Raw genomic sequence first — 25775 nt, forward strand, 5'->3', positions numbered from 1 at the left:
ACAGCATTCCTACCCACCTACTGGGGTCTTTCATGCTAGTGGTGGAAGATGGAAAATATATCAGTTAAGAAGAAAATACCTGGGAGTAATGGGTGCTACAAAGAAAATAGTGTTATATGAAAAGAGCTGATGGATGGGTTAGAGGACACTGCTTTTTTTTTTTTTTTTTTTTTTTTTTTTAATATTTTTTAGCTCTAGATGGATATAATACCTTTATTTATTTATCTTTATGTGGTGCTGAGGATCCAACCCAGTGCCTCACAGGTGCTAGGCAAGCACTCTACCACTGAGCCACAACCCCAGCCTGACACTGCTTTATTTTTATTTATTAATTCATTTATTTTAAGACCGGGCCTCACTATGTTGCCCAGATTGGTCTGAAACTCTTGGGCTCAAGGGATCCTCCTGCTTCGGCCTCCTAAGTGGTTAGGATGACAGACTGAACTGCTGTGCCCAGTGAGGACACTACTTTGAGTTAGGGATGTCTTTGCAGAGAAGTAACATTTGAGCCAAGAGATGAATACCACCAGAAGGAGCCAATCATAAGCCCTAGGCCTTGACTTGAAAAAACCAGATCTTTCCTTAAGGCAGAACACATCTGGCATGCCCAAGGCATAAAGGGATAGGTAGGAAGTGGTTGATGTGAAGTGAGCAAGGGAGACAGCAACTGATGAGCTTGAAGAGGAAATAGGAGCCAGATCCCGCAGGGGTTAGGATTTTATTCTAAATGTAATGTGTAGCTAGTGGAGGATTTTAAAAAGGGAAATCATATGATCTGACATGATGGCTGCTTAGAGAATAGACTGTATGGGGCAAGAATGTTAATAGATTATATTGTACTAGTCCAGGATAAAGATGGGCGTAGCTTGGACCTTTGCCACCATCAGCAGAGGAGAATGCAGATAAGTAAATGGATGTTTTATTTAGGAGGTGTTGTAAGGTAGTATTTGCTGATGGATTAGATGTATGGGGTGTACAAAATAATCAGATTTTTTTGCTTGAGCAAAACTAGATGTACATCAACATATATTCTGCAGAATACAAATTTCTCAAAATCTAAGTAACTTATTTAAAACCCCAAAGAGCAGATGAATTTACAAAACAATTTTAGCATATTTTATTGAAGCATACATTTTATAAACACTGCAACAGATTCGTTTTTAGATATCAAACTTTTTGTCCTAAACTGTCAGATTCCAAGGGAGAATGAAGGTGTGATTGTTGTATATATTTACTGGTTTTGTTTGTTAATAACTGAGTCCCAGTGAACTTGTTTTAGATGTTTATGTATAGTTTATAACCATTGTTTTTTGAAAAACATTTTCAAGATTCTATTAAAATATTATACATCAGTTCTGCATTTATATTTTATTTCTAGATAGAAGCTATAATATTCATATTTCACTTGAAATGATTATTTACATTCATAATTGATATATTTTACAAGTTGATATATCTCATCCCCTTCTTTTTTTTCTTAAAGGTTAGCTGTGCATTATCATTCTTTTTATTTTCTTTCCAAGTACATGAAAAGTCCGTTCTCTTGGTATCATTGTAAGTAGAAATGTTTGAAGTATATATTTCCTATTGTATAATTTATAAGTACATTTATAATTTACACAAATATTCAAGTGCAAAATAAAAGTACACTGATATTTTTACATATAATTATTAGTCATTTTTTCAGGATGATGACATCTTATATTTTATTTCTTTATAAAATATATTTTAAATAAAAAAAAGATTGATATAATTATTATTAGATGGGGCTTTGAACTAAAATCTGCTGGGCTGGCCCATGTGGAAAGTGTCTTCACTCTAAACAAAACAGACTCATATCACAATAGACTGGGAAGACTACTTAGTATCATGCCCTGAAACCCAAACCTGAGTTAGATTTTACTGGTTTAATAAGGTGACAGGGGCCTAAATCATGTAGGACCTTGTAGGTGGTATTATAAACTTTGGTTTTTATTCTGAAGGGAATGGGGAGCTAGGCATTGTTTCAAATAAGGTGAAGGGGAAGGATGAGAGAAGAGGATGACCATGTAGGGAATTGCTACATAATTATGAATTTTACAGAATCTCAAGGTTAGGGGCTATTCATCTTTGTATTCTCAGAGCAGTCCTATATAAGTAATAATAAATGTTTCATCAGTGCTTGAGTTGTAACTAAATATTGAATGAAAAATTGGGAAAGAATTAAGACCCCCCAAACCAGTGAATATTAAGCACCTTCTATATACTTGCCAAATGAATCCATTTTGATTTAGAATATATTCAAGTAGTGAAATAGAAAGTCCTCTGGTATTATTTCTTAGTATAGTTTTCAACCAGTTTATAATCCAGTACTTAAATCTCACATACTAGTTGATATGGGGAAAAGTTATCCTTCTAAAGAAAGGAGGAGACTGTCATACCTTCATAAAGCATTTGTAACCCACTTGAATCAAAGTGTGAAATATGTTATATCAAGAAACATGTAATGTTTTGAACAACCAACAATTAAAAATTTAAAAAAAAGCATTTGTAAAAATAAGAAGAGCCAAATAATAATAATGTAGCAACAATTATTCAATAACCATCATCATTAGAAAAGTTTATTTTTATTGTTAACAAATACTAGATGATACCTGTAGAGAGTTCTTTCAACTATTTAATAGTATAGGATTTTTACATGTACACATAAGAAAACATGTTAATCATTGACTCAAGATCTCAAGTGACAGAAATGGGACCTGGACTCAGGGTTTCTTAGTAGCCCCTTTCTCCTTGAGCACTGACATAGCTGTATCCACAAGGTATTGGACCAGGAGTTGTACTAAGGTCAGAGTTTGGAGCTAAGATGTGAAACAGCTCTTTGATAACAGCTCTTATTTACTGATATTGTGCTTCCTGTTCCTCTACTATTGCTCTTTTTTTGGTGGGGGTGGTACCAGGGATTGAATTCAGAGCAATCAGCCACTGAGCCACATCTCCAGCCTTATTTTGTATTTTATAGAGACAGGGTTTCACTGAGTTGCTTAGTGCCTGATGTTGCTGAGGCTGGCTTTGAACTCATGATCCTCCTGTCTCAGCCTCCCAAGCTGCTGGGATTATAGGCGTGGGCCACCACACCTGGCTTCGCTTTTTTAATATAGTCTTTTACTACTACTTTTCTTTTAGTCTACCATTATCAACGTGCTTCCCTTTACAACTCACATCTGTTATCCTCTCTTCAGTGGCCTGATATTGTCTGTTTTAACTTCAGGGGTTTTTGAGGGAAGGTACTGGGGATTGAACCCTGGGGCTCTTTACTACTGAGCCATACCTCCAGTTCTTTTTTCTTTTTCTTTTGAGACAAGAGTCTCACGAAGATGCTAAGGCTGGCCTTGAACTTGGGATCTTCCTGCTTCAGACTCCCAAGTCACTGGGATTACAGGTGTACACCACTGTGCCTGGCTCATAACTTTAGTTTTTAACTTAGCCGAGTGATACATAATATGGAGGGTCATAAAACACAAGTTTGAAAGCAACTGTTTTGGGAATTCATTTCATATTTACCTAGTAGGATGAAATATATGAAAAAGCTTGCTTTCTCTGAATGTTCAGATCTGCCTTATCTGACTCTTTCCTTAGGGTACTATTTGTAAGATAGAGAAAAATATTCCATTAATGGCATATTGGAAGCAGCAGTTTCCCAGTTATGAGGAGTTTACACCTTCTCTGGTTCTAGACTTAGTTTAGACTGTTATAAATAATGAATCAGTAGTCCATGTGGAGTCCTTCCTGGATTTTTCTTTTAAGCTACCCCTGAATATCAGACACATAAAATGTGCTTATATTTTTTACAAGTAGTTGTTGAAATTATATTCTTTAATACTATTTTTTTTTGTCATTTTAGACCAGTCTGCTTAGTTTTAAATGAAATTCCTTTTATGTCTACTTGGTTTTTACTTGTGTCAACATTTAGGTGAGTCAAGCCAACTTCTACATAATATTTTCAGTATGATTCCTGTAAACTCATTTAAGACACTTTTACAAAATGATGATTTGTGTTGATTGTGCTTTGGTGTTTTTTGTTTTCCTTTACAGTATGCTACCTCTTCTATTAAAGGATGAGCTCCTAATGCCCTCCTTTGTGACAGTGATGGCATTTTTTATAGCTTGTGCAACTTTCTTTCCAATATTTGAAAAGATGTCTGAAGAAGAACTGCAGTTAAAATATTTTTCCATTTCTATAAGGAAATATCTTCCACGTTTTACATTTCTTCCCAGAATTATACAACATTTGGTAAGTTGTTTTTAAGGAATGGTACATTTTCTAGCATGCCACTATTCTTTCAAATTATTGAAATATCTTTTTTCTTTTCTAACTTTATGAGAAATTAGTCACATAATCCACCCATTTAATGTGTATGCTCTAGTGGTTTTAAGTATGTACACAGATTTGTACATTATCACAATAATCTAATTTTACATTTTTTCATTACCCCCCCAAAACCCTTATACTCATTAGCAGTCATTCTCCATCATACCCTCATTTCTAACTCTCAACTTTGGATAGCCACTAATATGCTCTTTGTCTCTATAGATTTACCTATTCTGGACATTTCATACAAATGGACTATCATAGTTAGCTTAGGCTGCCATAACAAAATACCGAAGACTGGGTACCTTTAATAACAGAAATTTATTTCCTCACAGTTCTAGAGGCTAGAAGTCCAAAATCAAGGTGCCATCAGGGTAGGTTTCTGGTAGGCCCACTCTTCCTGGTTTATACAGAGCCACCTTTTTCCTGTGTTGTCATATAGCCTCTACTTTGTACTCATATAGGGAGAGATCTTTGGTTTCTGTGCCTTTTTTCTTTATAAGGACATTAGTACTACTGGATTAGGGCCTCACTACTATAGATGGGCTCATTTAACTTTAATTACCTCTCTAAAAGCCCTGACTCCAAATATAGTGACATTGGGGGTTAGGACTTCAAAATATGGATTTTGGGGTGGGACATAGTTCAGTCCATAACGTGGAATCCTACAAAATATGGACTTTTGTGACTGGTTTCTTTTACTTAGCATAATATTTTTGAGGTTCATTTGTGTTATACCATCTATTAGTATTTTATTCCTTTTTATTGCCAAATTATATTCCATTATATTGATATGCCATGTTTTGTTTATCCATCAGCTAATGGACATATTAGGTTTCTACTTTTGGGCTATTATGAATAATACTATTATTGACATTTGTGTATAAGGTTTGAGTCTACATAAATTTTCATTTTCCTTGAGTAGAATTGCCGGGTCTTATAGTAGTTCTGTGTTTTAATATTTTCAGAAATTGCTAAACTGTTCACAAAGTATACCATGATTCTACATTCTCACCAACAATGTGTGGGTTTCTAGTTTCTGTACATCCTTGACAGCATTTGTTGTTGGCTTTTGAACTATAGCTTAACTAGTGATTGTCAAGTGGTAGCTCATTATAGTTGTGATTTGTATTTCTCTTTTCTTTTGGTAGGGATTGAACGCACCTGTGCTTAACCACTGAGCTACTTTGCAGCATTATTTTATATTTTATTTTGAGATAGCATCACCCTTAGTTGCTCGGGGCCTTGCTAAGTTGCTTTTAACTTGTAATCCTCCTGTCTCAGCTTCTGGAGCTGCTGGATTACAGGCATGTGCCCCCATGCCAGCTATTTGTGTTTTTCTAATGAAAGACGTTGAGCATTTGCTTATTGGCCATCTCTATATCTTGTATGGAGAAAATGACTACTCAAATCCGTTACTTTTTTTCCCCCTAGTGCTGGGAACTGAACTCAGGGCGTTGCACATGCTAGGCAAGCAGTACCACTGAGTTATAGTCTAGCACCCTCTTCTCATTTTTAGTTGGATTGTCTTTTGTTTTTTGAGTGTTGAGACTTTTTTATACATTATATTTTTCTTTATAAATTCTTGATGAGTCCCTTACCAGATATATGACTTGCACATATTTTCTGACATTCTGAGTTGATGGCATTATATGGAGCATACAAGTTTTGATTCTGATAAAATTTTAATGTCTATTTTTTCTTTTGTTGCTTGTGCTTTTGGTGTCATCTATAAGAAAACCTATGTAACCAATGGTCATGAATATTTACTCCTGTTTTCTTCTAGTTTTATAGTTTGTTTTTATATCTACAACTTTGATTCATTTTGTGCTTATTCAGCTATCTCAGTTCTGCAAAACTGCTTTGGCATGCTTGTTGAAAATCATCTGATCCTAAAGTAAGGTCTATAGTTTTGATGTCTTTGTCAATTCACAGTTTCTATATTTAGAGGGCATTATGTTCAAATTTGTATTATTGAGATTATTACAGTAATTTTATATGTTGAAAATACTAGGTTGTAATCTACCTGAGGGCAGGGTGTTTTTTTGTTTTTGTTTTTATGGCACAGAGGATTGAACCCAGGGCCTCACATATGCTAGGCAAGCACTTTACTATTGAGATACATCTCTAGCCTAGAATTCTTTTTTTCTCCTATTTTTAAAATTTGTTCTACTTAGTTATATATGACAGCAGAATGCATTTCAATTCATTGTTCACAAATAGAGCACAACATTCCAATTCTCTGGTTATACACCATATAGAGAGCCTCACCATTTGTGCAGTCATGTACGAATGTACCTATGTACCTAGGGTAATGATGTCCGTCTCATTCCACCATCTTTCTTGTTCCATAGCCCCTCCACTCCCCATCCTCCCCTTTGCCCAATCCGAAGTTTCTCCATTCTTCTCATGACCCTCCCCACCCACCCCATTGTGGATCAGCATCCACTAATCAAAGAAAACATTTGGCCTTTGGTTTTTGGGGATCAACTTACTTTGCTTAGCATGATATTCTTCAATTCCATCCATTTACCTGCAAATGCCATAATTTTATTCTCTTTTAGTGCTGAGTAATATTCCATTGTTTATATGGTGTTTCTTTATCCATTAATCTTTTGATGGGCATCTCAGTTGGTTCCAATTTAGCTACTGTGAATTGAGGTGCTATAAACATTGATGTGGCTGTGTGTATGCTGATTTTAAGTCCTGAGGGATAGGATAGATGGGTCAAATGGTGGTTCCATTCCAAGTTTTCCAAGTTTTCTGGGGAATCTCCTTACTGCTTTCCAAAGTAGTTGCACCAATTTGCAGTCCCACCAGCAGTGTATGAGTGAATCTTTTTCCCCACATCCTCACCATCACTTATTGGTTGTATTCCTGATAACTGCCATTCTGACTGGAGTGAGATGGAATCTTAGAGTAGTTTTAATTTGCATTTCTTCAATTACTAGAGATGTTGAACATTTTTTTCATATATTGGTTGAGTGCTTATATATCTTCTTCTGAAAAGTCTGTTCAGTTCCTTAGCCCATTTCTTGATTGGGTTTTCTGTTAAGTTTTTTGAGTTCTTTATGTATCCTGGAGATTAGTGCTCTATCTGATGTGTGTGTGGTAAAGATATTTCTGTAGATATCTCTCTTCACATCATTGATTGTTTCGTTTGCTGAGGAACCTTTTAATTTGAATCCATCCCACTAATTGATTCTTAATTTTACATCTTGCACTTTAGGAGTCTTGTTAAGGAAGTTGGGGCCTAATCTGACATGATGAAGATTTGGGCCTACTTTTTCTTCTAGTAAATGCAGGGTCTCTAGTCTAATTCCTAGGTTCTTGATCCACTTTTGAGTTTTGTGCATGGTGAGAGATAGAGGCTTGATTTCATTTTGCTGTATATGGATTTCCAGTTTCCTCAGCACCATTTGTTGAAGAGGCTATCATTTCTCCAATGTATGTTTTTGGCGCCTTTCTCTAGTATGACATAGCCATATTTATGTGGGTTTGTTGCTATGTTTTCTATTTTGTATCATTGGTCTACACAGTTATTTTGGTGCCAATACCATGCTGTTTTTGTTACTGTTGCTCTGTAGTATAGTTTAAGATCTGGTATTGTGATACCTCCTGCTTCACTTTTCTTGCTGAGGATTGCTATGGCTATTCTGGGTCTCTTATTTTTCCAAATGAATTTTATGATTGCCTTTTCTATGAAGAATGCCATTGAGATTTTAATAGGAATTGCATTAAATCTGTGTAACAGTTTTGGTAGTATGGCCATTTTGACAATATTCATTCTGACTATCTAAAAGCATGGGAGATATTTCCATCTTCTAAGTCTTCTTCAATTTCTTACTTTAGTGTTCTGTAGTTTTCATTGTAGAGGTCTTTCACCTCTTTTATTAGATTGATTTCCAAGTATTTTATCTTTTTAAATACTATTTTGAATGGGGTAATTTTCCTAATTTCTCTTTCAGTGCATTCATTGCTTATGTATAGAAATGCATTTGATTTATAGATATTGATTTTGTATTTTGCTACTTTGCTGAATTCATTTATTAGTTCTAGAAGTTTTCTGGTGGATTTTTTGGATCTTCTAAATACAGAATCATGTCATCAGCAAATAGGGATAGTTTGAGCTCTTCTTTTTCTATGTGTATCCTTTTAATTTCTTTTGTTTGCTCTGGCTAGAGTTTCAAGGACTGTGTTGAATACAAGTGGTGAAAGAGAGCATCCTGTCTTATTCCAGTTTTTAGACGGAATGCTTTCAGTAGAATAATGTAAGCCTGAGGGATAGGATAGATGGGTCAAATGGGCTTAACATAGATAGCTTTTACAATGTTGAGGCATTTTCTACTATTCCTAGTTTTATAGTGTTTTGAACATGAAAAGGTGCTGTATTTTGTTAAATGCTTTTTCAGCATCTATTGAGATAATCATAATTTTTGTCTCTAAGTCTATTAATGATTTCTGTATGTTGAACCAACCTTGCATCTGAGATGAACTCCACTTGACCTTTTTAATATGCTTTTGTATGCAATTTGTCAGAATTTTATTGAGAATTTTTGCATCTGTATTCATCAGGGATACCAGCCTAGAATTCTTGATTTTATACATACTATTATATAAGTAGCTTCTATCAGTACATAGTAGGTAGTGGGTACTTGTTTGTTGAATGAATGGACATTCACCATCTGATTATTAGAGGTAGCTCAAATGTCCAGTAGCTAGAAAATAGTATATGAGTTACTATATAAATTCCATGGAATATTTTAAAGTATTTAAATGTTTATGAAAGAATGTATAATAAATGGAAAGTTTATTAGAGAGCTAAGCATGTGAGTATATGTAAAATATATATGACGTATAAGTATATTTGTATACATGTAACATATGAAAGTATATATATATATATATATATATATATATTATACACATATATATATATACACATATATACTTTATATATATATAATTTTTTTTTCAAAATAAGAAAATAAAAATTGCATACAAAACAAATGTATTGGGGCTGGGGTTGTGGCTCAGTGGTAGAACGCTTGCTTCACATGTGCCTCAGTACCACATAAATAGAATAAAGGTATTGTGTCCATCTACAACTAAAAATTTTTTAAAAATCTATTTTTTAGACTGGAAACACTTCATGTGATTTTTCCTTTAGCTTTTAAATGTCTAACTTTAAAAATAAGATATGTTTTATAACTAATATAAGTCAGTCAGCATTCTTAATATGAATAGAATGGCTGACATGGTAGGTATAGAAAGTGTCAGCTCTTTCCCTACTGGGGGAAATAACAGGTTTTTAATTTTTTTTTATTTTTAAGGACTACATAGTATAGAGGATTACACAAGGTACCCAAATAACAAAAAAAGAATAGTTAACTTTGCTAGGGGAGTGCATAAAGTTCTAAAGGAGGTGGTATTTGTTTTATGTACATCTTGAAGGAACAGCAGACAGGCATTCTCAGAGCAGAGATGAATGGATGTCCTGAGGGTTTTGCATTTTAGATCATGATCATGGAGGATAGGAATGGGGAGGTAGGAAGTTAAGAGGTAAACCAGAAAGACAATGATAGGATTAACTGACTATACTGGGGTTCAAATGGAAAGCAAGATCTCAAGATTCACTTTTTGCCATTAGCACAGGCCCAACTCTTTGGATGTATGTCACACTCGATTCCTACTGTGATACAATCTGGTCCAGTAGTCAAGGTGAGAACCACTAGGTACTCCTAGATTTACTTCTGAAGGCTTACTATGTGCCAAGGACTTTTCTGGAGGCTGAGGATATAGCAGTGAACAAAATTAACAAAAATCACTGCTGTCGTGGAGGTTACATCCTAGCGAGGACATCAGATGTTAGCATATATAAAATATGTAGCATGTCAAAGGGTAATAAATATTTTGGAGAAAAGTAAAGCAATGGAAGAAGGGCTATGATATATAGGAGAGAGAGTGATTGTAGTTTTAAAGTAGCAAGGCCTTTTCTTCTTTTAAAAGTAAAAAAAACCCAAAAAAACAAAGGAAGCAAGGGCGTGAGCTCTGCAGATAATTGAGGATAGACTGACCCAGGAGAACTATAAATGCACTGGGTATCACGGAGGCCATGGTGATTGACTAGGGTGAGGCAAAGAAATTATAAGAGCTAATATCACACAGGGCTTTCATCTGTAGAAGATCACTATGGTGACTTTAGAGAACAGATGGAATCCATGAGCCAATGGGGCTGTGGACTAGGGTAGAGTGGCAGTGGAAGTGGCTATAAGCAGTCAGATTTGGGGCATTTTTTTCCTTTTATTATTATTATTTTGCTTGGGGTGTATTTTGAAGGTAAAACCAACAGGAATTGCTGAGGATATGAGAGAGGAAGCTAAGCCTGAATGCATGGGTTTTGGCATGAACAACTGAATGGAAGGAGTTGCCCTTCACTGAATTGTAGGAACACTATCGAAGGCACTTTGTGTATGTTGGGGGGTGGGGAGATATGGGGGGATCAGAAGTTTGTTTTTATAGGACTTTTTTGGCAGTACTGGATTTGAACCCCAGGCCTAAAGCATGCTAGAGCAGTTTATTTTTATGTTTAGTTTTAGATGCCTGTTAGATATTCAAAGTGAAGACATTAGGGAGGACTTAAGACATATGAGGCTAGAGATTAGGGGAAAAGGTCCTGACTGGAAGCTAATTTGAGTTTTCAGCAATAATGGTTGGTAATTAAAGTCAGTCGCTCGATGACCTCACCATGGGTATGAATATAGGCTTAAGAGGACTAAGTACTGAACTCTAGAACACAGAGAGGTATGGGACATGAGGAGGATCCAGCAGAACTGTTTGAGGTAACTTACGCGAGGTGGGTGGGCATCAGGAGAGTGTGTTATCATAGTAGCCATACTTCATAAGTGAAGACGGTGTTTCGAGGTGATGAGAGAATGTGCTATTTCAAATGCTGATAACTGGCTGAAGTGGTACATGCCTATAATCCCAGCTAAAGAGATGGAGTTTCAAAATTAAATAAAAAGGGCTGGGGTACATGTGGCTTAGTGGTAGAGCACCCCTGGGTTCAGTTCACAGTCCACAAAAATAATCAAATGCTACTGAGAGAATCAAGTAAGGCAGTTAAGAATTTATTCTTCCAGTACAATAGATACCTGAGGAGAGCTGTTTCATGGAGTGTCTGAAATAAAAGCCTAACTGGTGTAGGCTCACTAGTGAATAAGAGAACTGGACACAGCATGTCATAGGAACTCTTTTGGGAAGCTTTGCTGTCAACAGTAGCAGGCAAGTTGGTAACAGCTGGAGGAAGAGAGGATTTTTGTTTAAAATGAGAGAAATTTTAAACAAAATGAAAGAAATTTCAGCATGCCAGTTGGACACTTAATTCAAGATGGCATTTCAAGCAGTCCCATAATTCTTAAATTTGAAACTTATTTTGATAATGTCATAAGTTTTCATTCCCTACTAAGGTCATCTCAGGAATTTTCTCTTTGGAGGATACGTGCACCTGTTTGTTATACCTGTCTGTAAGCCTTTTTTAGCACCCACCTTCCCCACTTTCATCTAAAATGACCACTGCATTAGATTCTATTCAGATCTTACGATGCATAATGGCATCATTTAGGGTTCTCTTTGTGGCATAGCTCCTTTAGGGGAGGCACTACTATTTCTCCATTTGCTTTCTACATTAACTTATGCAGCTTTTAGTATCTATGCATCTTGAGATAAAATAAGTAACATCTGGCTTGTCCATGTCTTAGAGGAGCTCATGGCCTAGAGCTAAACTGTCCAATACAGTAGCCACTACATTTAAACTGATTAAAATTAAATAAATTTAAAAATTCACTCCTCAGTAGGCATATTTCAAATGTTCAACAGCCATATGTGGTTAGCAGCTCTTGTGTTGGAGTGTAGATGTAGGACATTTTCATGTTGCATGGTCTAGAGAAGAATACTACTACACAATTAAAATAAATGTGATAATTATTTTATTCATTTTGGTATTTAATCAAACATGAGCTTGTGATTTTATTTAATATTTCTCTAATTAAAAGGCAGACTCTTCAAGGCTAGAGGACCACATTTTCTTCATATGTCCCACTGTGCTTTACTACAGTATTAACTCACTGAGAATATTCAGTGAATATAAAATGGAATTTTTTCATTTACCATGGGAAAAATGTCATAGATGGGTTCTCCTGACTGGCTTAGAACCTTATATCCCATTAGGACCCAGGACTGTAGGGGGATACCATGAATTTAACCCTAACTGGCAATCATTATGATCCAGATACCTTTCTTCAGTGCCTAGGTGGTATAAAGTATAAGACAGGGATTCTCTTGCTTGGCTATACATGGCAACAACGTAGAGAGCTTTAACAAAGTACTAAGGCCTGCTCTTAACTTCTGATTTAATTGGTCTGGGATGTGGCCTGTGCATCAAGATTTTTTTAAGTCAGATGATCTAACATGAAGCCCAAGTTGAGATCCACTAGAAGAGTTAGACCCTCAACCCTCACCTTCAGTTCTGCTGATTTAATAGCTTCAAATCAGTGTTAGCAGTACAGTTTATCTTCTATACTGCTCAGTATTGTTTTCTTTCCCTTATAGTTTCTGACCTCAGTGATCTTTATGGTCCTTCTGACGCTGATGATTGTCACACTGGATCCTCCTCAGAAATTACCAGATTTATTCTCTGTATTGGTGTGTTTTGTATCCTGTTTGAACTTCCTGTTCTTCTTGGTATACTTCAACATTATAATCATATGGGATTCCAAAAATGGAAGAAATCGGAAGAAAATCAACTAGCTGTATTCCCAAACAAATGTGAACTTTTTGTAATGTATTAATGAAATTGTTATTTTGAGAATCATGGAATAGAAAAAGAAATGGTGAAAAGTCATTGTTTCTCCACAACATAAATGTATTTTGGGACCAAAGACCAACGGAGGCTTTTATTTTCTAAATATTGTTGGGCCAAAGCATATTGTAGTTTTTATTAATATTCACAGTTATTTAATTAGTTAAAAAAGTCCTTAGTCCCAAGATTTAGTTAGAAATTGTACTCTATAAATGATGTCTTGAAAAAAAATCTGCAAATAGCTTAATGGGAGAATCAAACCCCGTCTTTAAAGGAAACCACTAATTTTGGCATTCAGATTTAGTTTTCTTTGCATTTTAGCATGCAAGTAATATGTATTTCATTGTTATCTCAGGGAATTAAATTTAAGATCATCTTTTTAATTGCTGAGGCCAGTTAAGCTGCTTGATGTCTTGATGTCAAATTTACAAATTTGAAGTTGTTTTTAATAAGGTAAATAGATTAAATGGTGTTCTTATTAATTTCCAAGAATGCAGATTTACTTGAATCCATTTAAAAAATGATTTTTCCTGAATTTAAATCCCAATTATTCTGAAGTTTCTTAAGCTACTCATGAACACTAGTTCTAATCTTTTCTAGCATCATTCTATTTAAACTGTTTTATATAGGGTTTCATTCCTTTTTTGTTATGAACTGACCTGGTTCAGGTTACTTACCACTGGCATAAGCGTTGATTCAAATCATACTTCCTGTTAATTTTGACCTGTTAATGTTATCCCTCTATTATCAGAATCTCTATTTACTATAGTATTCAATTGGTAAAAGTATTATATCCATGTTGTAGTTTCTCATATAAATATGTTCTCTTTAGTCTCTATGATAAAAATAAAGCAAGTTTACCATTAACCTTTTTTAAAAAACTGAGTATATTTCTTTCATAAGGTAGCCATTGAAGCATATTCAGAAGTAAACAGTCATACCAAAAAGAATTTGGTTCTGGGTACAAGCTAGTCATAGGCTGACGCAAGAAGGTATGTATTGCTAAGTCTGATAAAGAAAGTGGGTTTAGACAAAGCAAAAATCGAGAAGTATTTCTTTCTCAGAGTAAATGTGCATAAAGACACAAGAGGGCAGGTCAGCACAGAAAAGCAGCCTTGAGTCGCTGCCGATTCAGCAGGAACATCACTGTCCATGGTCACCATCTGTAATCACTGTGCCCAAATGTCAGCATCTTGGCTGGCTGGTATTGCCTTTTTAAAAAAAAAATTTTATAATAGTGTGTTTGCATTTAACATAGGATGTTGATTTATATTAGTGATGAGAAAATTCTGAGTTCTAAATAACTGGAGTATAGAAACTTATTTGAAATAAAAGTATTATATAAATAATATACCTGTAACACTTGTATTCAGGGTGTCTTATAGGTAAATTCTATAAATAATACATTTTTCAGATGATTTAATCTAAATCATCATCGAATTACATTATAGCTTCTAAGGAGACTTACCGCAATTATAAGTCCAGTATCTCTCATATTAAAAACTAATATTTTGACTTTAAAAAAATTAGGTTCTAAAATACCAAGTGTATCCAGTGATGAATTAATAAGATCACATAAGTCAATGAAACAAAATGCATTCTGTCATGTATAACTAACTAGAAAAAAAATTTTAAATGTTAATATAAAAATCACAGAAGTGGGCTATTCCAAAGCATTTCAGCTAGATTAAGGATTATAGGAAATGTTCTAATATATTTAGATGAGTCAAAATTTTAGAAAAATTTCTCACTTTTTTCACTATGTATCTATCAAAAAATGAGCACTTCTATGTTATTTCCAAGTACATTTTAGAGGGAAGAAGCATTTCTAAGAAGTGCAGTTTCCCCCATTGCCAATAGACCTAGGTTTGCTTCTTAAAGCAAGGAAGAGAATAGGGAGGAATAGGCAGAAGTGTTATGTATCACATATGAAGCAAACAGAAGTCATTTTTCCCTTGAGGCTTTAGGGAGGGGGGGAAAAAAATCCCGATGTAGCATTCTGTCCAAATGATAAACCACAAATAAGTGAGTGAAACATTTACAAAAGTCAAGGCAGCCAAAAAGTAGCCTCTCTGTTCAATAGATAAGACTAAGAGATGGATAGGTTGTAACTAAATAATGGTTAGAGTAACACAATGGTTTCAAGTCTCAATTGGTCTCTCTTCTGTTATGTTCATTGGAAGATCAGGGCCAAGTATATCCCCCTTTCCCCTCCCCCCATATAAACATTAGTTTTGTGTGTGGATTTTTCTGCTTTGTCCTTCATGCAGCCTCTAAGGGTGATAAAGCGAGAGTCATCTGATCTACAATGAAGAGAACTGGGAAATGATTCTTAGCAGCCCAGCTGTTCTGAAAGGCAAAAGCTTAGTATATCAAGAGGTCAAACATACAGTAACTGGTTTAAGAGCATTAAGCACATACCTACATAACTTGGATTATATATGAAACCAATCTACTTCTTAACCCTTTGTTTCCTAACTAATGTAGGTTACTTTACAAAATGTCTTGACTTATATCCTGAGGTTTTGTTTATTTTAAAGTATTCTTAATATTTAGCAGACAATTATCTTAAGACATTTAAATAGTACCAAGATAATCACTAATGAAGACAATTAGGTTTAATTGGATTACTATTTATCACCTATATTTATATTAATAGTTTTAAAAAAAGACATGAATCTGAATTTAAGCGGAAAATGGGTTATTTTCCACCTTGTTAAATGGTTTTAAAAATACTATGGTATTTTTATTTTCATGATATCAAATGATACACAAATTCTGAGAATAACATTTGCCCCCTCTAGAAATGGTCAAGAAAAGTATAGACTTTAAAAAAAAAAATGTATGTTATCAAGCTATGATATATTCAGGGATGGGGGGTGTAGCTCAGTAGTAGAGTGTTTGCCTAGCATATGTCAGGCTCAGGGAGCCATCCCTAGTAACACACACATGCATACACACACAAAGACATATTTTGTGATTTTTCTAAGTGCTTGTAGGATATAAAAGATGATTAGGTCATCATTATGAATTAATTTCCAAATCAATGTATTTCTCATGCATCAATTAAATGATTTTAACATCCACTTGCCATGTAATTTAGTACCTGGTTTAGATACTGATTCATTTTGTGAGCAACAATACAAATAAATGGTAATAAAAACAATACAGAATAAAGAATTTAAATAATTTGGAAAGGATTACATACTGTCTCATAATAAAGGTCTTTTTAATTTATTGGAGGCTGTTTAATTGAGCTAAAAACCAACTTCATATTTAAATGTATGTACTAAAAAATACATTATAATATTTTACAAAATGTATGGAATTTAAAACTTTGAAAATACAAGCATAGAAAAAACAAGCGTATTATAATAATAAAAACTCATCCCTGAGGTAGTGGTTACACAATAAGCTTCTAAATGAGAGAGAGAGAGAGAGAATTTTTTATTATTTATTTCTTTATTTGTATGTGGTGCTGAGGATTGAACCCAGGCGAGCGCGCTATCGCTTGAGCCACATCTCCAGCCCCTAAATAAGTTTTTAAACATTTTTAAAAACCTATAAATTAATAAGTACCTGAGGCTTTAAGTGGGAAAAGTGGTCCCCAGTTTAACTCACCATTAGATTTAATCTGAGTTCCAAGAAAATATATAGCTCTAGCAGATGTAGAACCATTTGCAAACATACTTTAGTAACTATCCACAAATGCTAACAGTACACAAAAACATCCATGATACAGAATGTAAGTCAAGATCCTCCTCTACATGCTGGCTTACATTAAAGGTTCAAGAAGAAATGTAATATTTACATTAAGATTATCTATTGGTGTGTGTAGAAAGTTTAAATTAGCTGCAAGAAATTTTATCTAGACTTGCACCTGCCTAGTGCTATGAGCTGGTATTTACTGGGCAGATTAATTACAAATATTTCTTCTGTTCCTTTAAATATGATCAGGCAGATGCAGTAGTTTTACTCATAGTGAGAGCATTTCTTCTAAGTGCCTGCAAGATATAAAAGGTGGTTATTACATCATCAAGAGTTTCTAAATGAACATAATCTCGTGCATCACTTAAGAAATAATTTAAACACTCATATATCATGTAATTCAATACTCAGTTTAGATACTGGTAACTTCTCATATGTTTATTTTTGAGTCATCTAAGCAAGATTCATCTTCATAAATAATTTTGAGACTACTCTGACATAGGCCTTTTCAGTTTATGTGAAGATACTTACATGAGATACTTTCAGGAGAATTTTAAAACTCCATATGACCTACTGAAAACACCAAATTTACATGCCTTTGACTATAAGCCTTAAGGGACTATCGGCAGGTGTTTCCCCCAACAGCTGCCAAAGCAGGGGAAAGTGTTTACTGTAATACATTCCTATTCAGAGTGTGTCCCTCTGGGGACTCCTAGTGGTGGTAGAGGTTCTTGTCTTATTTGGCCTTTGGAGAAGAAAGCAGCCATTGGCAAATGATGGCATATACTCCCATTAGGCATGTGGCTCTTTTTTTTTCTTTGCTTACGTTAGCATCTATGAAGAAGTACTACACAGTGGGCCCTTACATTTCCCTATTCGCTAAAGTCCACATATATTCTATTCCCTGTCTTATGGGATGCCTACTTGACAACTTATTTTTGCCAAATCTTTGTTTCATAGTCTGGTGTGCATTTCAGTAGAAGATTTTAAGCACTCCAGGGTTCACTTAATATCTTTATAGAATACTGATACAATTGTTAGAGCTAATGATAATACTGTATGGCAAAGGGAGGCCATCATTTATTAGTTACTATGATGGAGGTATTAAGTAATTATTTTGTACACTTTTCACAAGGCAAATATTAGTCCCATTTTATAATCAACACTTAGAGGAACGAACTGCATCATTAAGGTCACAGAGCTATGTATGTAGTAGAATTGGTGTTGGACACCTAATCAAATCTTGGTTTTCTTTAAAAACAACAACAAAAACAGAGCCAGACCCTGCAAAGATGTTTCATCAATGGATCATGGCTGCTGGAAGAACTGTTAAGATTTTAAGGTTAAATCTAGGATCCAGCAAAATGAAATACTTTGATCAATGTGACATATGTCAGAGCAACTACGTTAACATTATTCTTTCTAAAACGTTTCTGATCATTACTTTCATAATAATCTTTACTGGCTCACCTCTGTCAAATAAATAAAACCCAAACATATTAGCTTGGTGACTGTAACTGTCAATGATGGGTCTGAATCTACATCATCATGCTTCTCTGCCCTTTTCATGTTGTTATCACCATCTTCTCCCAGTCCAATGGGCTTTTGTACTTCCTATTATCATGTGGTAAGGACGCCATCTCATTCTATCACACCTACTAACAATCATGCATTTAAGGCAGGTCTATGTTCTTCATGGCCTTAGAGGCATGTGGACTTGTGGCCTATTTCAAGATTGAGCTTTCCTCTCAGTTTCTTCGAGCACACAGTAGAATTTAAGGTTTTTAGATTCAGTATGGGAGAGGAGATTCCATTTCTGCTTTAAGGCATAATCCACTTCGGCTACCCCAAGCTTCTGCCAGAGGTCTTTGCATTTTTGAGGTTTATCAATTCCTCCACTAATTAGGTTGATACTTTCATCCTTATGGGACTCACAATCCTTATCTGTACTTGCTGTTGGCCAGACCTCTTAGAAAGAAGAGTTTAGACTTAAAATTCTCTGTCTGTGACTTCCCAACGGCTACCAGATCATATAACCTCTGAACATAGTTTACGCTCTTAAGCCTATGGAATGATGCATAACTGCTAGAAAGGTAGAAGGAAGAACATTTTTGAAGGGTAAGTGATGAAATCAGTACGGTAGCTAAGATTATAGGGTTATAGCTCAGTAAGGGAGGTCATAAATAGATTTGGAAATCTTTTTTTCACTAAGATGAATGACTTGAGATCATGAACAAAGTTCCCGAAGTAAGAAGGAAACAGTCAAAAGAAGAAACCAAGGAAATGCCTTGAAGATAAAATCTTTGTATTTAACTGTCATTTTTCTCTTTGACTTCTCAAAGGGGAGTTGCCTGGTAGTTCAACCTTAATTCTTTCTAATTTCTTTAAAGTATTACTCAAGCTGGGCACAGTGGTGCACATCTGTAATCCCAGTGGCTTGGGAGGCTTAGGCAGGAGGATTGCGAATTCAAAGCCAGCCTCAGCAAAGAGGTGTTTAGCAACTCAATGAGACCCTGTCTCTAAGTAAAATACAAAACAGGGCTGGGGATGTGGCTCAGTGGTTGAGTGCCCCTGAGTTCAATCCCTGCTTACTCAAATCAAAGATTTTTTAAAAAGTAATAAAAATAAAAAACCTACCTCTAAAATATGATGACCTCTATTAGCATCCCTGAACACAAAGTTATTATCAGTACTCCAGTTTCCCATAGTTTATTAATGAGACTATCATATAAATGAGTATGTTCATTTGCTAAATATATGGCTGTGAATATGTGTTAATGAACACCATCTAACATAATAGTTCTCTGTTGGAATTTTCATGGGTCAGAAATTCTATAAAATATTTAACCTTATGATGAATAAATTATATGTGTGTTTGAGTGTATTATTCTTTCTTAACAGGATACAAAATCCTTGACTAGTAGTGAAACCTGACATTTGTAGATTATTACTAAGTAGTGGTTAAGTGGAACCAGACAACTCAGTTTACTGACCTGGCTTTCTGTCTTTGGTGCTTCTGGGAGAAAATACTTAACTTCTTTGTGCTTCAGTTTCCTCACCTATAAATAAAGATAATAACTGTATCTACCTCGAAAGTTATTGTAAAGATTAAAAAGATATGTATACAGTGCTTATAATAGTGCTTGGCACAAAAAAATATACTCAATAAATGTTAGCCATTATTATAAACAATTATTTATTGTATTAACAACATTTTGATAAATAAAAGTGACATAATTTTCTATGTAAGAAGGCTTGCAATTATTTTAAAAACAACTTGTTTGTTAGGCTAAAATTAATCGCTTGAGATATTTCCAAAGAAATGAATTTTCTTAGGGAAAAAAATAAGAAAGAATTATATTCTAAGAAATAGCAGGCAACATCTGGTTAGCTTCTAAAAATCTTTTTAATATTGATGCCAGTGGGATAATACCAATTCCTAATGAGAACCTTGAGTTAACAGGTACACTAAATGGTAATGTCACATCATGACTTATATTGCGTCTAGCTTATTACAATAAGATATGATAAACTATCATATGTATTGCTTAATCAATAGGAATTGTTTTGAAGAAAAGATACAATTAGTATAAAATTATTTACTTAATTGGAAATTATTAGCACATTTCCAAATTTAATAGGCTGGTTATATCTTCTTCAGTCAGATGTGTCCTATGAAAACTACAATCTATTTGTCATTATCTATTTAGATATTTATACCAAAGGTGCTCAATTAAGGATCCTCTTATAGTTAAAAATGTGCCCTCTTTTACGTTGTGCTTTTTCAATCAGCATTTAACTCACAGATCTTGTCAGACTGCTCTTCTGTTGTTTACAAGAATAAATTTCAACTAAAGCTCCAAAGCTTATGTATCTTTTCGTATAGAAAGACAGTATCATATCTGATAATGCAAATAAAATGTTTCCACTTGAACAACACAGGAAAAATCCAACAAAGTTAAGCTGAATTAGAAAAGTAAAGTAGTACCTCTTTTTAAAACGGCTTTAAGGAATTCGTAGCTGTCAAGATGACATAATTCTATATGAAAGAAGAAAGATTTTTTTTCAGAAAACAGTTCAAAGTAACTTGTAACTCTATATTATGCAGAATAAATATTGAATCAAAATGAAAATTAAAAATAACCTAAAGTTTTATTTTACATGATAAATAGCTGTGGGGCTATAAATTTTCATGTCAATACCGGATTAGCCTGATTCTATTTTGGAATATACATTTAAAATTTTATTATAAGAGCCAGAACTTTATTATAATATATGCTTACCACCACCGTTAGTATACTCTTTATGCTTTATTATGATTACTTGTTGTATGTGGAGGATTCTATACTCCTGAGGGCAGGACAGTGTCTGTCTTGTTTGTCAGTGTATCCCTAAAGCTAGAACAATACCTAGTTCATAATAGGTATTCAATCAGCATTAAATTAATGAGGCATGCAAACAGAGTAATTTTCAAGTATTTGAAAATAATTAGATAATTCTTTAAAAAATTCTAAGAATGGCCATTCATACTCATTGCACTGCGATCTGATCTTCTCTCCAGATTCCATACTGAGGTCTGGGGCTACAATAGAGATTAAGACTTTGCTAAAGAGGAGCCCAGGGAGAGCCCTCTAACTAGAGAATTACAATGCATTCCAACAAGATACATTTAGAAATATTCACACAATATTGTGGGAGCCTAGAAGATGAAGCAATTTGGCTTTAACTAGGAGAGCTGGGGAGAGAGAGCTTCACAGAGAATGGGACATCTGAGGCTGACCTTAAAGGATAAGCATGAGTTTGCTAGACAAGAAGAAAAAGCAATGAAGGAGAGGAAGAAGCAGCAGGGAGGCCTGGAATACTGAAAGAGACTGCAGCGGGCTGAAGCATATGGTATGAAGTATGAATAAAAACGACCATTCTCCTCCTTCCTGAGGTCTGAGCTGCAGGGAAAAAAATCACCTAATATTTACTTATTATACAAGTCCTGCTTTTAGCTATATAATTAGTTATATAAGTATTATATATGTATTTAAAATATATAAACCACTTAGATAATTTATCTAACTCTTAAAGGGGGTACTTTTTAAACTAGAGTTAAGATTGGAAAAAAATGTTCACCTGTCAGATGACAGAAAACCAATTTCTATAAATGTGCCCGAATAATTTTTCTGCACCTCAAGAACAGTTAGTCTTCAGTCTATTCATTACTGTCTTTTTATAGTATTTTTATTTAATAAAACCTATTAAGACTACCATACAAATCTCTTTACTTATGCTTTTATCTTTTAACTGATCAATTTTTATATTGCTGACATCCCTTCTTCACCATTTGCTCATTTAAAAATTCATAGTATGTGAGATCTGTCTCCAGGGAAAATGTCTATAAAATTTGTTACAGCTGGCAAATGTGTATGAGTCAGTGATAGCACATGACTAAATGCTTCACAGAAAATAAAATTTGTTTCTGTAGTAAGCAGAACTGTTTAAATGTTATTTATTTTTATGTTTCAAAGAAAATATATTGTGAAGTGCTGCATTGATTTAATACGCAACAATGTCTGTGTACACGCTGTAGAAGGAAAATTTATGAAACCTTTGCACAACTCCTTTAATTGAATTTTCCAAATCTCTCACCACACACAAATAATCAATATCTTCTGCAGAGAAAACCAGTCAGAATTATTACAGTCTTTCTTTTCAATTTTGTTGTCATCAGCACATACACAGCACCTGGATATTTGTAGTGTCTGCTAGCAAGTTATTTACACCTCTTAAACACATAATTGCTATTAAGTGAGTCCAAATCTATAGTTTAAACATTTTTTACTGATTATATTCAAAAGAAAAATTATCATACTTCTAGTAAAAGTATAAGAAATTAAGTCATGGGAGAAATTATTAAAAAGACTTTGTGAAGTAATAAACCAGTTTGCTTTTCCTGAAATCCTAGACAAATCTCAAGTAAGCATTTTCAGCAGCTGTACTGTACCCCCAAAACAGTGATGAATAGTGTAAAACAAGAGCATTAACATTACTGATAGGAAATGTATGACCCACATACAGCATATATGACAGCTGAATCCTTATACAGAGCTAAGGTCTATGGTGTAAATTAATGTATATTTGTGCTACCAAAATTAATACCTCCATTGTTTTTATCTCCAGATAAATCCAGAATCTTAAAGCCTAAGGGGAAATTTTTGTTGTTTCTCCTAAAACTCATCATGTCTAAACTTCAAACCTCAGTGCTTTAAAAATGGAAGTATCTGTTTGAAAAAAAATATTGTTTAATGTCAAGATATAATAGAAAAAAACAAAAGGGTAGAAGTCTTCTGGGAGTAAAATGATTTGGCTGATATGATGAATACTTTTTCAAGACTGAGTGGGAAAAGGACAACATATTTTTATGTTTAAAAAATACTTCAGTGGGTGGTAAGAATGAAAAGACAATATCAAACTATTTTATAGTCTTAGAACTGGAATTTAAAATTTATCCTGTAGATTAAGAATCTGATAAACTTAAATCCTATAACCAAGATTGAATTTTACAATGCAAGAACACAGTAAATTAACTAAAGAAGACAGGAACATTAGATTTATGCTGTTTAAAAAAAAAAGAAAAACACCAGAGTTAAAAATTCTGAAATATTTTCTATTACAAACAGCTGAAACAGTCAACTTTTTTAAACAATGCAAAGTTCAAATGATTATGTTTCATTTAAAATATGCATACTACAACCTACACAATTATTCTCAAAACAGATAAAATGTGTTTTGGACTGAAGCTAAGTGTTTGGATTTCATATCTTGGCAACTGCTCTACAATTTGCTTACATTCTTTTCAAAAACATTTTGTTTATTGGAAGTACTGGACACAGACAAACAATGATGGCATTTTCTACTGTCTTCAGAAAAAACTAGAATACTAAGTACTACAGAATGCCATCTATTGACTTAAGAAATATCTCTATCAAGTTGTTTTAAGTAGTGGTTGATTATTTAAAGCAAATAAATTTCATGCCTTACCATGTGATGATAATGTGACATTCTATCTGTATCAACCCATTGAATGGTCATATGTTTTAAATCTTCAGCATAACAAATTTAAAATAATTATGAAAATTCACAACCAAATGTAAAAGAAAAAGGACCTTTCATTTCATTATTTTCCTAATAGTCATAAAGCCAATATTATTAGGGACAGTGAAGTCAGGCTTACTTCTAAGTAACTGAAAAAAAAAGAAGCCTTTCTTTGTTTAAGAAACTTGTCTTCAGCAGAGATCCTTTTTTATTCATATACTTTAGGAAGGCATTCCCTCATTTACAGGATCCAGTTCTTCTGAAAAACCACAAAAATTTCAGTGTAGATTTTCAAGTTATGGTGTGTGTGTTTAAATTTCTCTTGAATAAGTTATATAAAGCCTTAGGAATATGTCTATTTAATTAAAACACTAGAGTGTTGTAATTATACTCTTCTTCCTCTAATAATGAAAAAACAAGTAGAAGTAAAAGACCCATTTGAAGAGGGAATGATAACAAAATTGTTGTAATTCTCCTGGTATTGTATGTTTTAATTATTCTAGGAGAATTTTATAAGAATCTGAAGGACTGCCCCACCAAAAAAAAAAAAAGAGAGAGAAAAAGAAGAATCTGACCTGCTTTTGATAGAAGAACATTAATTGGCTTATTCTCATTTTCATGATTATCTAAATGAAGCAAATCCAGTACTTACTAGAAGGCTGATTTTTATTTTATATAATTTATAATGTTATGAAGATTCTCAATCATTTTAAAATTTAAACAATTCTTGGTAATTATATAGTAAAATAAATAAAGTAGACATTTCTATAAAAGCTGAAAGACAAATCTCAAAATAAGGAACATATAAAGCAAGCAAGTTTAAGATGTCAAAAAAAAAAAAAACTTTAAACTTAAATTTTAAGTTCTCTTAAAATGAATTTATGAACAGGAAGGGGTGAAAGTTGTTAGCTTAGTAAAAAAATTATGTGTATGTGTGCCTATGCTTGTGTTTATGTATATACATCATCTTTAACAACAGCAACAATAACAAAACCCCCCAAACTAAAAATATACATGATAGAAACCAGAAAAAGAGGTGGGAAAAGCACTCAGTAAACCTATATGGCTCAAATTCAAATTACAAAGAAAATAAACTTATCTGTTTTTCAGGCAGCAATAGTTTTTCAACATTAGTCAAAAAGGTAGTGAAGTTTTAAATACCTCAGGAAATAACAGAGCTAATGTAGCTCTTGCTAAGAAATACAAATGGAAGGTGATAAATAATATATATATACACACACCTATTAATATGTATTATGTAATTTTAAAAATTCAGTTTTTATTTAAGCTCCAAGTAATCAACACTTATTTAGAAATTCAAAAACATCGATTAATAATATAATTTCCTTTATGAATGAATAAAACTCATCCCTTTGGGGAAAACCTAATAATGGACAAGTTAGTCTTAATGTCTAAATAACAGAAAACAGTTAAAGCTGATCTTCCATAAATACACCAAGAACTGAGGTACAATGAATAAAAAGATTACAAAAGTACCTATCCCCTGGAAAGAAAAATGTTTTAATGACAGATGAATACTTCTGAAAAAATTTCTTTACATTCACTTTTTTTCTAGTATTTTCCCTTCCTTATTTCTCAAAACTGTTGGTAATGCCAACTATATGGAGTCTAATTCTAGTGAGTTCTAGGGAATTACAGATTTTAAAAACCATACTATTGGGATAGAATTTACAGAGAAAGGTTTCTTTCAGTTGGGAAATAACAATATAAATTTTACATTATGATTCTCTAAAACTTGTCAAGTTAGGAAAG

At 33.7% G+C, this 25775-nt stretch overlaps 2 protein-coding genes across 4 annotated transcripts in view; one reads left to right on the top strand and one right to left on the bottom strand.

The window, feature by feature from the left end:
- Alg6 (ALG6 alpha-1,3-glucosyltransferase) overlaps positions 1-25775 on the top strand; it is a 93917-nt gene that overhangs the window by 31752 nt on the left and 36390 nt on the right. The window contains exons 12-15 of one of the 2 annotated variants that reach the window (XM_046451182.2): positions 1484-1554; positions 3884-3952; positions 4075-4273; positions 12962-14078. In XM_046451182.2, coding sequence (XP_046307138.1) covers positions 1484-1554; positions 3884-3952; positions 4075-4273; positions 12962-13159 — 537 coding nt within the window. In that variant the 3' untranslated portion in view covers positions 13160-14078. Of the gene's footprint in view, positions 1-1483; positions 1555-3883; positions 3953-4074; positions 4274-12961; positions 14079-25775 lie in introns of those variants that run through there. The other variant, XR_006853086.2, reaches the window with a different exon arrangement.
- Positions 16424-25775, bottom strand: part of Itgb3bp (integrin subunit beta 3 binding protein) — a 52636-nt gene continuing 43284 nt past the window's right edge. For both annotated transcript variants that reach the window (XM_058581545.1, XM_046451184.2), the window contains exons 8-10: positions 20908-20958; positions 19913-19978; positions 16424-17215 (exon numbers count right to left, since the gene is read on the bottom strand). In XM_058581545.1, the coding sequence (XP_058437528.1) occupies positions 19950-19978; positions 20908-20958 (80 nt within the window). In that variant the 3' untranslated portion in view covers positions 16424-17215; positions 19913-19949. The remainder of the gene's footprint in view (positions 17216-19912; positions 19979-20907; positions 20959-25775) is intronic.

Source organism: Marmota monax, unplaced genomic scaffold (assembly GCF_021218885.2).
Source record: "Marmota monax isolate L192 unplaced genomic scaffold, Marmota_monax_Labrador192_F-V1.1 WCK01_AAM20220418_F8-fsc00023, whole genome shotgun sequence".
Classification (NCBI taxonomy): Eukaryota; Metazoa; Chordata; class Mammalia; order Rodentia; family Sciuridae; genus Marmota; species Marmota monax.